General features: G+C 45.4%; 1 protein-coding gene across 1 annotated transcript in view; it reads right to left on the bottom strand.

Moving 5' to 3' along the window:
- Positions 1–14,037, bottom strand: part of LONP2 (lon peptidase 2, peroxisomal) — a 58,084-nt gene that overhangs the window by 25,178 nt on the left and 18,869 nt on the right. Inside the window, exons 8-11 of the mRNA XM_075189253.1 lie at positions 12,777–12,918; positions 3,905–4,055; positions 3,654–3,780; positions 2,749–2,882 (exon numbers count right to left, since the gene is read on the bottom strand). Of these exons, the coding sequence (XP_075045354.1) occupies positions 2,749–2,882; positions 3,654–3,780; positions 3,905–4,055; positions 12,777–12,918 (554 nt within the window). The remainder of the gene's footprint in view (positions 1–2,748; positions 2,883–3,653; positions 3,781–3,904; positions 4,056–12,776; positions 12,919–14,037) is intronic.

The following is a 14,037-nucleotide window of genomic DNA, read 5'->3' as shown; positions in this document are numbered from 1 at the left end:
ACACAGAGGGACACAGAGAGAGAGAGACACAGAGGGACACAGAGAGAGAGAGACAGAGGGACAGAGAGAGAGAGAGACACAGAGGGACAGAGAGAGAGAGAGACACAGAGGGACAGAGAGAGAGAGAGACACAGAGGGACAGAGAGAGAGAGAGACAGAGGGACACAGAGAGAGAGACAGAGGGACACAGAGAGAGAGACAGAGGGACACAGAGAGAGAGACAGAGGGACACAGAGAGAGAGACAGAGGGACACAGAGAGAGAGACAGAGGGACACAGAGAGAGAGACAGAGGGACACAGAGAGAGAGACAGAGGGACACAGAGAGAGAGACAGAGGGACACAGAGAGAGAGACAGAGTGACACAGAGAGAGAGACAGAGGGACACAGAGAGAGAGACAGAGGGACACAGAGAGAGAGAGACACACAGAGGGACAGAGAGAGAGAGACACACACACACAGAGGGACAGAGAGAGAGAGAGAGAGAGAGACACACACACACAGAGGGACAGAGAGAGAGAGAGACACAGAGGGACAGAGAGAGAGAGAGACACAGAGGGACACAGAGAGAGAGAGAGACACAGAGGGACACAGAGAGAGAGAGAGACAGAGGGACACAGAGAGAGAGAGACAGAGGGACACAGAGAGAGAGAGACAGAGGGACACAGAGAGAGAGAGACAGAGGGACACAGAGAGAGAGACAGAGGGACACAGAGAGATTTTATTAGCAGCCAATTAACGTACCAGTATGTTTTTGGAGTGTGGGAGGAGACCGGAAACTCACGAAAACACGGGTAGAACATACAAACTCCACACAGATAAGGCCATGGTCGGGAATCTAACTCATGACCCCAGTGCTGTGAGACAGAGGTCATTAGAGTTAATATTCTATGTATGTGATATGCAGCTGCACAATTCTACCCCTCCGATAGGTTAGGTCTAAATAATAGTCACACCTGTGATTAAATGCAATAAAAAAACCACCAAAAATCGCAGCGTACCTACTGGGAATATTGCAAAAAATCAAAACCGCATTTATAAATGTGAGTCCTCTCTTCAATTTTAATGAAAAACAATGACCACATGTAACCAACAAATGTCCCTTTGTCCCCTCTGACAGTAAATCCTGATCGGTGACATAGCTGGGGACTCACACATCGGCTGCCTATTACCACTGCAACATTCTCTACTTAAACATCTCATTAGTACATAGGATCTGACTTCACGTCACCGTGGTTCTGCTTCTCGTCTGCTGGAAAAGCTCCACACCTCATTTCCTAGGAACTATTAGCATGTAATAAAAAAAAAAAAACCGTCAAGTGCCCGGTCTGTCTCCATTACAGCAGCCCAAGCTGAGGAAGGCGATTTATAAAGCTATTACGGTGCATGAACAGGAGTGTGTTCTCCCGGAGTGTGGAAGTGAAAATGATTCTGCTGTCAAAACACAGAGAGCGGAGACCAATCCCCTCTCCATAAAACTCCCTCAAAATAACAGTCGGGTAAAACGCTGGGGTTGCAGGAGGCTGATTAGCGATGGCTTCTAGCAGGTGAGCAGCTGCTTGGAAAGTGAGAGGTGATAACTCGCATGTATAAAGTGTGTGTGTGTGGAGGGGGGGGTGGGGGGGCGCTATGAGGTTAGAGGACTGTAAAAAAAATTCTGGGAACATGACAGTAATACCTTGTGCTACTGCGAGGTAACCGCAGCCTGCTGAATGAGCGAACACACAAGCAATGAGCAGAACAGGAAATGACCACAATAAATCTGGCGTTACACCTGATATTGTTAGAGGAGCGACCCCTGGCAGCCCCCCCCAAAATGATTAAACCACCTGGAGCAGAGCCAAAAACTCAGCTAGGAATTCAGAGGATCTTACCAGCCAAAATAACTTGCATTTATGTCCACCGGAGCTACTTTGTACCCAGGATAGGTTTTGTTGACCTGCGACACTTAAAATGTCCATTAGACCCAACCGAAGGGCTGTAGACGAGGGTATTTCAACTCCAGTACCCAACTCTACCATCACCGCTTTGGCGAGTTCCTAATTATACCAAGTGTATTAATCTAGGAATAGTGATTATTTTGCCTGTACCCTTTGGAGAGAAGTCCTAAAGACGTGACCTATTGGGGGAACTTGAAAGATGTCCGCCCAAAGACGGCTTTTAATATTGCCCTTTCCCCCCAAGAATCCGATGTCTGGGACCACCCGTGTTCTGTTGCTCCACACAGGCAAAATCAAGGCGATAGGACCCCAATTGTTCAAAACAATCAGTTGGGGGGGCCACACATGTAATCTCGTGTGTAATGTGACAGGTTACTCATCCAGAGTTTAAAACAGGCCTGTCCAACCTGCGGCCCTCCAGGTGTTGTGAAACTACAAGTCCCAGCATGCCCATCCAGCTATCAACAGGTGGTCTACTGGCAAAGCATGCTGGGGCTTGTAGTTTCACAACACCTGGAGGGCCGCATGTTGGACAGGCCTGGTTTAAAGGGAAGTGTAATAATACAAGATTTTGTAACACAAAATAGTCATTAGTGGTTATAGATGTATGCAACAGACAATATCTGTATACTTAATTGATATCTGCTGTGTTGTCAGACACCTGCTTAATATATAGGTTTCAGAGTCACTTTACATTATAAAATCTTTTGTTGAGAACATTGGCGGAAACCTTTAAAACCCCATTTATAGAGCGGATATTCAATGTATAAATAAACGCATCCAGAACAGCAGCGTAATCAAACCACTAACCGTCAACGTAGGTCACGTCTGAGGTCTCCGCTTTGGCCTCTCTGTGTTGGCCTTCGGCAACTTTCACAGCAACCGCCCTGCAGATGGCTCCGAATTTCCTGTCCAGAGAACGGACCCCGGCTTCTCGTGTGTACCTATCGGGGGGTCAATTCTGGATTAAAGTCTAGATCTCGGACATGGAGATACATGAACAGATACACGGTCATATGACCATAGTCTGAGATGCAGTCTGGTCACTGAGCTTCTAAGACAAATCACTAATCGTCCTACTGATCTACAGCACACTGGATACATTACTGTAAATATCTCAATCTGTCACCAAACTGGAACAGGATTCATTACTTCCTGCACATCTGCAGATATGAAACTATTCCAAAATTCTTATGGAAACATTGTTCCCGGTTATTTGAATCAGTAGAGGTTTCATCTAAGAGACAAGCTCAGCAAATGATCAGAAACAGAGGTCATCTAGTTACAGGTCAGGCGGAAGGAAGAGGGGATTTAAAAGACAGCAGCTCAGAAGGATCAAAAAGCATATTGTTGGCGAGTACTGACAGATCATTACAGTGGTATGGAAAAACATGCATAATTACCAGAGAAGAGGGAAAAATTAATGGGAACTAAAGTGACTGAGTCAGTCTATGTGTCAAAGGACATGGCATGGGTTTAGAATATTATCCAGTGTTATTTATGTTTAGTGGGGGAGAGTATCCACTAGTGTCGTTGGTTAGAGGACCCAGATTTGGACATGGTTACGACACAGGGCAGTACCACACATGAGAGAACAGAGAAATAGTCTGCGGAAGGACGGGAACTCGTGATATGAAAGGTCGGGGTCTATCATGGCGGCATTAGTCTTCCCTGTATGAAAATAAGAATAGCCCAGCGTTCCATCACCCACTCACCTGGTGATAATGTCCTGCGTAGTTTCGGGTGGGATCTGGATTTGCTGGGGGGTCAGGCCGTGCTGAGCCAGCTGTTTAGCGATGAGATGCCGGTGTGCGATCTCAATCTTCTCCTCCTGGCTGTATCCTGTAAAGAGCCGAGGGATATAAATGTTGGACGGGTGTACTTCAGAGATAGGTCAGAGGTATCTCCTTGTGAATGACCGTAGGATCAGGATGAGAATGACCATCATTACGGCACTTCTCCTTACCTGGAACCTCAAGAACCTCCATGCGATCCAGGAGAGCGGCTGGAATAGAGGCTGTTGTGTTGGCTGTGGCAATGAACAGGACCTGGGAAAGGTCGAAGGCCACGTTCAGATAGTGGTCTGTAAAGCTGTGATTCTGCTCCGGGTCCAGGACCTACACAAGAGACCCACAGAGCAGTTAGCGGCTAATAATACTTATTAATCACCAATCAGAGCATTGCTTTGTTTCAGACGACATCTTACAAGACATAATAAACCAACAAGCAGAGTCCAAGGTGCAGTCATCCTATTCAGCTATACCCATATAATAACCGGTGCCGGCTTATTACAGAACCTTCTCCTGTGCTCCCAATAGGATCAGTTCTATATGAAAAGAACCAAGAAGCTGACACTCAGTGAGACGAAGAAGCAAATTCTCCCATAGTAGTAGTTTGTTTTTTTTTAAACTGCAAAAGTGTACAATATTTTGGGTGTTCAACTGAGGAGGGTGCAGAGTCCCCAAAATATTGTACACTTTTGCCATATAACAAAACTACTCCTATGGGAGAACTTGCTTCTCCGTCCCGCCGAATGTCAGCTTCTTGGTTCTTTCTGTGCATTATCTTTAAAAAAGGACCTTTGGCCTATACTTAGCCAATTTGGGGTTGAACCAATATTCAGCCTATACAAAGGATATCAGTGACGTACTTTGTGGATAATATTGTACCTTGACCAATAATAGCCACAGTGCACATAACGAACGGCATAGCTAAAGATTTTGGATAATGTCCTGGCTTTAAGCCATGATTATGCAAAACAGATAGTTAACACAACAGCAGAGGATTCTGGGTAACGCCCTGCCTTCCCTCATTATACTTTGAAGGTACAGAACTGCCACTGCTGCCGTGAATTATGGGTAATCGCCTGCATTACCCCAAACAGTATATACAACAGATATATGCAACAGTCGCTCTTAATCTACTGTGGCACTACAAGCTCCAGCATATTCTGGCAGCAAGTCACAGGGGATATTTGTACGGGTCACAGCAACAGAGAGGTGCATCCTGGGGCATTTGGTGCAGACATTACTGTTGACCACCAAGGTTGGACAAGGATTCCCGAGAAACGGATATACAGTATTTTACTGTACATAGGAATTCTTGGAGAGATTGCGGAATTCCCAATAAGCCTCACAGAAGCTGTAGCACAGTATACAACGTATCCTTTCTATACCTACAGATGAGGTTTCTATACCTATTTTAGAGGTTTCTGCCTTGCAGTCATTTGTTGACTTGTTTTAGGTCTCTGTACCTGGATAGTGATGATTATTTCACATCCAGTCTTCGATATCTAGTATATGCATCACACCCTGATAGACAGAGCCCCCTCTGTGACAGGGAGAATAATAAAGAATGATACCCCGCCAGGAATGTGGAAGACAGACACGTCACGCAAGGAGAATCTTAGCAGGACGCCTAATGGCATCGCATTGTCCAAGGAAGAACAACTACGGGAAACTCCAAACAGCCGATAACAGACGTGGAGGGAATGCTAGGAGGAGTTTGGGCTGTCCGCTCCAGACGTCTCACAGGCTACAAAACTAATCACAAAACGTTTCATCAATTCAGTTTAAAGTTGCGTGGGAAGGGAAGCGGGCTCCAAAAATAGCCGTATGACGACATCAGTTCACATATATTTCCTCTTCCCTGAAAATTTCTACTCACAGACAACACAAGCCCAATAACTAACCAACAAGTCAGCTACAGGAGACATTGCAATTTTAGTAGGTTATAGATTACAGTGATGAAAACTTTTAAAATTAAACATCTTGTGAAAGTATTGGTAGAACTTTTTGGAGGGCGTGCGAGCAGACAGACGTGGAAGAGACATGTTTCCTATTGTTAGAAAGACGCGCAGAGTAGAAAAATATACAGTATATTATTCCCTGCACCAGGCGGAGTGAGTAGATTGGAGAGTGCGACTATGCACCAGGTAACTCTCAATTCAGTGTCGGGTGGAATTCTGTTAAGTTCAACATTAAAGCATAATATTACCTGTGTTCTAATAGTTTAATAGACAAAAAAAAAAAGTTTGTTATTGCGATTAGTATGTCTTTAGTATGTAAGCGTGCTCTTATCAGAATCCTCGCACATACACCCTGATCTTAAGGGACGCGCAATTCACAGCGCTCAGCTAAGAGAAACTCCGACAGAGTAGGAGGAGGGTGGCGAGCACGTCCAAGACAAATAAATGAAATATACCGTCTGCCTTAAAGCAGCTCACGCTGGTCCACCGAGACCTCAATTTAAAAGGATTAAGCCAAAGTGTCTGTCTGGCTCAAAATTAAACTGCTGCACAAAAAGCACACTGTAATAACGGCGTAATAAAGCCATACGAGAAAAAGAAAAAATCTGCTCCCCCATTATAGCTGTGTATAATAAACACTTTCTTCTCCCAAGTATTATCAAAGGTCATCTAAAATTAGAACAAATGAAGCCCTGTTAAGTAGCGATTGGAAACAGGAAGGAATTTTCTATTTTCCTTAATGACTTTGAGGACAGGAAACTTTGGCGTTCGGACATTCCGACGACAAGGACGTGTCATATGATCTGCTCCTCTCGCATTATCTTCCATTTCCAACCACAAAATGGGAAATATGAACCGGCGCGCAGCAATGTTCTTACATTTTCTGATGCCGAGGACTTAGAGGGCAAGTAAAATGTCACATTAATCAATATCAACAGATGTTTATTACCAAGCCCAAAGCTGCAATGACTGAAGTGTTCAGACATAACCGTGTTCCCCAGCACCACAAATTGCCGTGAGGTAGGTGCATCACTAGTGAGTGACCGGCTTGCAGACATGCACTGCGTGGATGGGCGGAGTCACACATAGGGGCGGAGCCAGTGATGTCACAGCAACTTAAATGACTGAAATTTCGACTGTTTCAGGCGACTCATTTATTGATTTGTACATCTGAAATTGTTACTAAATGCACTACTTTATCAGTCTGTGCTTTTCAGCCATGCAGCATATCATTACACAGGTGTTATCGCCATTGCCCTGAGATATGACCCAGCTTAGCTGAGCTCTAAGCACAGGACACGATTATATCCAGAGAGCTACTAACTAGACTAAGGCATCAAGCAAAGAAATAACAGATATTTTACGCTGTGGAGAGGAGCAGAGGTTCCTTCACATAGATTTGAGGATGCTTCAAATTCATTTTCATATACAATGTGAGTGCTGCATTACTGGGGGATAGATTTTCATTCAACTACCAGTCCGTTTCTAGAGACAGGCTTTTCTAGAGAATCACCCATGAGCAGGGTAACCAGACTTCTGTATAAGCTGAATGTGTCTAAGTGGTAGACCTTGTGGAAATGTAAGTGTTTCCAGTGTAAGAAGAGTTTCTTCACCCTCCTGTGTTTGGTTGTCACTAGTTAACGGTAAGCGGGACTTTCACAAAACCATTTCATTGGCGTGCGTACCCCCGAGCTCAACACTGTGGACACCATATTACTGGAGCCTACGTTCTCAAAGTCCGGCACTAGAGGCTGCACTTAGCAGACAATATGTGTCTGCGTGAGTGGGCTTCAGTCACAATTTTGTTGGCGCCTCTAGCACCAATCAAAGGATGTGGGAAAGAGGAGAAGGTAAGGATGTACGCTTTCAGGTCAAAAAGGTTTAATGGGCAGTGAGTCATATCACCTATGGTGGACACTGAGACATAAATGGTGGACACTGAGACATAAATGGTGGACAAATAGTACATGGTAAACTGGGGCTTCAATTCCATCAGGTCAGTTTCAATAATTGACCCCCCCCCCCCCAATCAGGGTGGGGAAGGGGGAAACCAGTCCTGCCAGAGAGATTGCTACGTTGTGAGATTGCTGTATGCTTTGTGAAAACCTCTATTGTCATTGGTAGAGAGTGGATAGGGACAGGACATTGTGTTGCGATGAAATATAAGACAAGCTGCGGGTTGGTCAATTCGTTGGACAAAGACTCTGTTTTTGGTGAGTTCCCATACATTAGTGTTGGCTCCATCTAGAGGGTGTGACGTATCTAACGGATGTGTGGTTAAATAATCACACTTTATTTTCTTTTATATTTCCATTTACAAATACTCATTGTCCGTAACTGAAGGAAACAGTGGACCAATATTAAACTTTACACATTATTATAACTGGACCATCAGAGTGGCTCATTTAACAAAACCGGGGAGGATAACACCCCTGGGCCAAGTTCTGAGGAGCGGCTATGCTGAGGGCCCAGCTATTTTGCAGAGAAGAAAGTGATATAATATATGTAAATTGTGCTCCACTCTTCCTAAAGCTGGGTACACACTACACTGTTTTCATCCAATAATCGGCTCAAACAGCCGACATACGACCGCTCGTTCAAAAGTCGGGTCAGTGTGTGCAGTGACACGATGGTCGAAAGTCTGCCCAAATGGACGATTCTCGCCTCATTTGGTTGGTCGTACCGTTTAATATTTTCGTTCCAATCTCGTTTCCGTTGTGTAGTGTGTATAAGTTTCCGACCGATCCACAACAGTGAGTACGAAATTACAGTCATTGCTCACGACCACATGGCTGTAAAAAGACGCTAAAGGGAAGTCCGCTCTTCCCTTTATTGTCCTAAACAAGGGTAGTGTGTATGCAGTCCATGGACCGAGCGATCGGATCATCGATCGCGTGTAAAAACGCTCTGCATAAAAAGTTGGTCGAAATTTCTGTAGTGTGTACCCAGCTTAACGGATGCGCAAGATGTGTTCACAGACCTCAGATAAACTGTGTTACGTTCCAAAGAAAACAGACTAATCCTCTTTATGTTCTGTAACGCAGCAAAATATCACATTGTGAAACCTTCTTTGTATTGGGACGACCACAAAGGCCTCCGATTTGTCCTGTGTGCGGTGGACGCTCTCCGTTAGCAGCTGTGTAAACAGCTGGAGCCGTAGTTAGTGTCCTGGAGAGGTAGAGAGTGGACACGATTATCCTGGCTAGCAGACAATACACAGATAGCATCTGTATTCAATTTCGGAAGATTATGTAAAGTGGAACGGTCATATAGGAAACATTACAGCAGGTTTACATAGTTCCCCTATGCTGCCTCCGCCTGGGAGAACATTATATCGCTCTGCGCTATATGCCAATACCTTGTGCCAGCTTCACTGGTTACACCTGGGCAGCCTCCTCCTGCGTCACAGCTTCCGTCTCATACTGCAGAGGGGCTGAAGGAGGAATCCACCATACAAGGTGTCTGCATACAGTGCGACGTGCTTTGTTATGACTTTTATTTTGTTTTTCCCTATCTATATTATGCACACAGCTCTACGCAAAACTGTAAAAGTCCACTGTCACGCAGAGCCTAATTATAATGCAGAACTATTAATAGAGGCTGCTTAGCTCTTGCTGGAAAACCCCTGTTATTTAAGGACAAACCCTCCTCCTCATGTAACTTTTCAATGGGAGCGAGTGCCAAGGAGGTTGTCACTGGCAAATACCACTAGCATAGCCGAACCTCATCCTAGGGGTCGGCCGCCAGCATAGCCCCCCATCCCTAGGTGTCAGCTGCCAGCATAGCCGGACCTCATCCTAGGGGTCGGCCGCCAGCATAGCCCCCCATCCCTAGGTGTCGGCCGCCAGCACAGCCGGACCTCATCCCTAGGTGTCGGCCGCCAGCACAGCCGGACCTCATCCCTAGGTGTCGGCCGCCAGCATAGACGGACCCCATCCCTAGGTGTCGGCCGCCAGCACAGCCGGATCTCATCCCTAGGTGTCAGCCGCCAGCAAAGCAGAACCTCATCACTAGGTGTCGGCCGCCAGCATAGCCGGACCCCATCCCTAGGCGTCGGCCGCCAGCATAGCCACACCCCACCCCTAGGAGTTGGCCGCCAGCATATCTGGACCTCATCCGTAGGTGTCGGCTGTCAGCATAGCTGGACCTCATCCCTAGGTGTTGGCCGCCAGCATAGACACCCCTCATCCCTAGGTGTTGGCCGCCAGCATAGCCACACCCCATCCCTAGGAGTTGGCCGCCAGCATAACTGGACCTCATCCCTAGGTGTCGGCCGCCAGCATAGCCACACCCCACCCCTAGGAGTTGGCCGCCAGCATATCTGGACCTCATCCGTAGGTGTCGGGCTGTCAGCATAGCTGGACCTCATCCCTAGGTGTTGGCCGCCAGCATAGCCACACCCCATCCCTAGGTGTTGGCCGCCAGCATAGCCACACCCCACCCCTAGGAGTTGGCCGCCAGCATATCTGGACCTCATCCGTAGGTGTCGGCTGTCAGCATAGCTGGACCTCATCCCTAGGTGTTGGCCGCCAGCATAGCCACACCCCATCCCTAGGTGTCGGCCGCCAGCATAGCCACACCCCACCCCTAGGAGTTGGCCGCCAGCATAACTGGACCTCATCCCTAGGTGTCGGCCGCCAGCATAGCCGGACCTCAGAACTTGTCCTAGGGGTGGGTGTGAGGACCAGTAACACAGAGGGGTGTTATCCCCTCTAGTGACCGAATCTTTTCTCTAGATCAAATTATCTTTGGTAAACCCACATCCATCTCACTCAGCAACGTATTCAGACCTCTGTGAGACGTCTTTAGGAGACATGAGGGGAAGGAATGAAACCACCTTTGCATCAGAAACGTTCCCAGTCCATTAAAGGCTTGCGATGTTATTACATTAGCTCTGAAGCAATTACTGTGGACAATACACATTCTAACAGTCAAAGGATGACGCCAACGTCAAGTAAGGAAACCTCCAGATCTAATCCATGAACACACAATGCATTTATCTGTAGCCGGCCTCCTACGACAGTACGTTTATCCACCTATGTCTGAACACGTCGGTGGTCTCTGCACAACCTTAAACACACAAGTTCTGCCTCTCGTGACTTCAACCAGATCATAACGGTTTCAATTCAGAAACTGCTGGTTGCGGTGACTCGGTGCGACTGTGACGCTGGTTTGATGAGTAATAACGTAGGTTCAGACTGAGAAAGCAACAGTGGTTTCATTACTGAAACACTGGGGGCTCCTGACCACCAAGTCACCCTTCAGTAACACGGCTTCCGATGCAATTTAAGGTGGGTCTCCAAGAGCCTCCTAATGCAAAGCTATCGAATACTACTACATAAACTAATTATACTTTATTATTGTACACAAATAACTAAACTCAACTGTATTGCAAAAATTATAAAAGCACTTAATCTGTACCAAGCAGTAAAAGGAACTTAAAAAAAGATGCAATAACGGACAGCGTTTCTGCTGATAAAAATCAGGAACGTCTAATAAAAGAGTTTTAAAAACTTCTTAGAACTAAATAGATGTTTTTTTCTTATAGTATTCTCGTCTTGGTACAATATTTATTTGTATTGCATATTAGTTTAGCCAGGTTGAAAAATACGTTGTAGCTAAAAGGTTCGTCCTGTCCTCATTCTACAACATGTTTTGTTTTTTTGTTTTTACTTGGTTTATATATTTTCTTGTTATCCCGGCACCTCATCATTTTCTTCTGCTTTATGGCTGCTCTTAAACGAAGCCATAAAAAGCGGAATTTTTAACCAGTGTCTACTTTGTCGGAGTTGGCGTTTTGTTTTTTTCATGTTTTAAAGTTCTCTCTCAATTCAGAAATCACAGGAAAAAAAATGAAATAAAAATCCTGCACTCAGCAGCAGGTGCTGAACTGTTGTAGGTCGATACTTAAGGTCGTCTTTGTGAGCTTTCTACGAGGACAAAACGTACACAGAGTTTCAACACATAAAAATATTCTTTATTTAAGTCCTGGGAAGCATCTCGTAGACTGAAACACACCCGTGAATGGGGACGCAGGTGTCTGGAGCGAGATAAAACATCACGACGGCAACAAAAACAGGAATATAAAAGCTGAATATTTAGATGCCGTTTTTATATGGTCCATAAATAGGGATTATCACTATTAATACGTCTTTAGAGGGAGATGTGTCCCAGACCCCCAAACACTCCCCCACTTACAGTTAAGTGCTAACAGACCTGAAATCAGATGGAAATTGAATTACTGTTTAGTTTAGTATAAAGCCCTCACCTGACCATATCTCTCAGCCACTATGTGTATTATTATTCTTGTGACCACAGAGCTTACAATCAAATTTTTGCTAATGTATCTGCTAGTATAGCTTTGTATTGTGGGAGGAAATCTACGGGAAAACATGGAGAATATATAAACTCCGTGCAAACGGCACGCTGGTCAGAGTGAAAGCCGGGGGCCCCCATAGCTGGAAGGCAGCAATACTAACCAATGTGCACTCATCTACTGGTTATTTACTTAATTGACTTCTAATAAAAAATAATGTCCAGATAATGATCAATGCAAATTAAAAATAAAATAACGTTTTCCTGTGTGACCGCAGGTTGTGCGCATTATTCAAACGCAGATAAACGTTTTCACCGTTTGCCAAGTTACAAATTTGTACAGCGAGGTGTCAAACGTGTGCTAAAACCCCCGCCATTATTTTTACCAGGAATGTATAAAAACGTGTATTTCATTTTCTTTTTTTGTGTATAAAATTTGAAAAGGATCAAATATATGTTCTTAGAGGGTCAACTTCTGGCTCTCCACTTGTGGGGGAAGAACGACAAGCCCCAGCCAGAGGCTAGTAGGGCATGCTGGTACTTGTAGTCCCTTCCCAGCTGGAGAGATAGAGGCTGCCTTCATCTCTCCTCTAAGGTGTATAGAGAACGATTCTGTATTAGAATGCAATCGTAGACAGTGGTATTTGTTTATATAAGGGATAAGAGCTGTTTAAGTAATCTGAGATTTACTGCACAAGTGTTGGGAATTTCTTATCTGAAAGATTTATCTCGTCGTTCTCCAAGCACAAGAAAACGCTGATTCTGGGACTCCTACCTCCAACAGGGCAGCCGCTGGGTCTCCCTGAAGACTCTTCCCCAATTTGTCGACCTCGTCCAGCAGAAAAACCGGGTTGTTCACCCCAACAGTCTTTAGCCCGTTGATGATGCGTCCGGGCATGCTGCCCACGTATGTGCGTCTGTAAGATAAAGGAGACCACACCTGCGGGTTATTACGTGATCTAGTGACGGAAAACATGGTCAACTCAGATAGTGACCCAACCATAATACTCTGCTAGATGCACGATTCGCTTATTCACAACTGCTGGTGAGCAGGCAACTGTCGGAAGCCTTATATGTTGGAAATTCTGGCTACTGGCACGATGCCCGTAATAGGTCTGATCCTGGGCAGACAGGGACCAGTGACAGACTTTCAGACTTTATACCCGCACGAGAAAACACTCAGGAAAGTAGTGAACATCCCAGAGGCTGATTTATAATAACAGTATCAAAGAAATATTTAGGAAATTCAGTAAAACATGATAAACTCCCCAGAGGTTGAGCATTAGGGAAAGGCTAGGACCTGGGTGATCGTTCCCCGTGGATTAGATCCAGGGACCCCTCTCCCTCCTTGGTGGTCAGGTCTCCCATAGGGGTCAGATAAAATATAAATTCAGATGAAATTTCTTATCTACTGCAATAGGCAGATTTAGATCACCGCAGAGACTGTGGTATGTATACAACACTGATGAATAATTACAGTTATATGAATACGTTACTATGGATAAGCGAAAATCTCTCACATAAAGAACGACACAGATAAAACTACGGTCAGTGAATGTTCATCTTTGAAACCGCAACATAAAGGTAAAATAAATTACATTTCTGCTACATAGACACTTTATATACTGGGTTAGTGAGGGTGTATGTTCTACAGAGTACGCAGAATGAGGAGCTTAAAGTAGGTCATGAAGGCTTGTGCTCTGGTAGAATGGAAAGCCCCAAAATCTGCTGCAAAGCATGCTGGGAGATGGGGCAGACCTACACAATGGATAAGCTGCACTCTCAGTGATGTCACTGGTTCCTAGTGACTGGATAGGCTGCACTCAGTGATGTCACTGGTTCCTAGTGACTGGATAGGCTGCACTCTCAGTGATGTCACTGGTTCCTAGTGAATGGATAGGCTGCACTCTCAGTGATGTCACTGGTTCCTAGTGACTGGATAGGCTGCACTCTCAGTGATGTCACTGGTTCCTAGTGACTGGATAGGCTGCACTCTCAGTGATGTCATTGGTTCCTAGTGACTGTATAGGCTGCAT

The sequence above is a fragment of the Mixophyes fleayi genome, chromosome 10 (genome assembly GCF_038048845.1).
Source record: "Mixophyes fleayi isolate aMixFle1 chromosome 10, aMixFle1.hap1, whole genome shotgun sequence".
In the NCBI taxonomy this organism is placed as follows: Eukaryota; Metazoa; Chordata; class Amphibia; order Anura; family Limnodynastidae; genus Mixophyes; species Mixophyes fleayi.
This window is presented reverse-complemented; position numbering and strand designations above follow the sequence as displayed.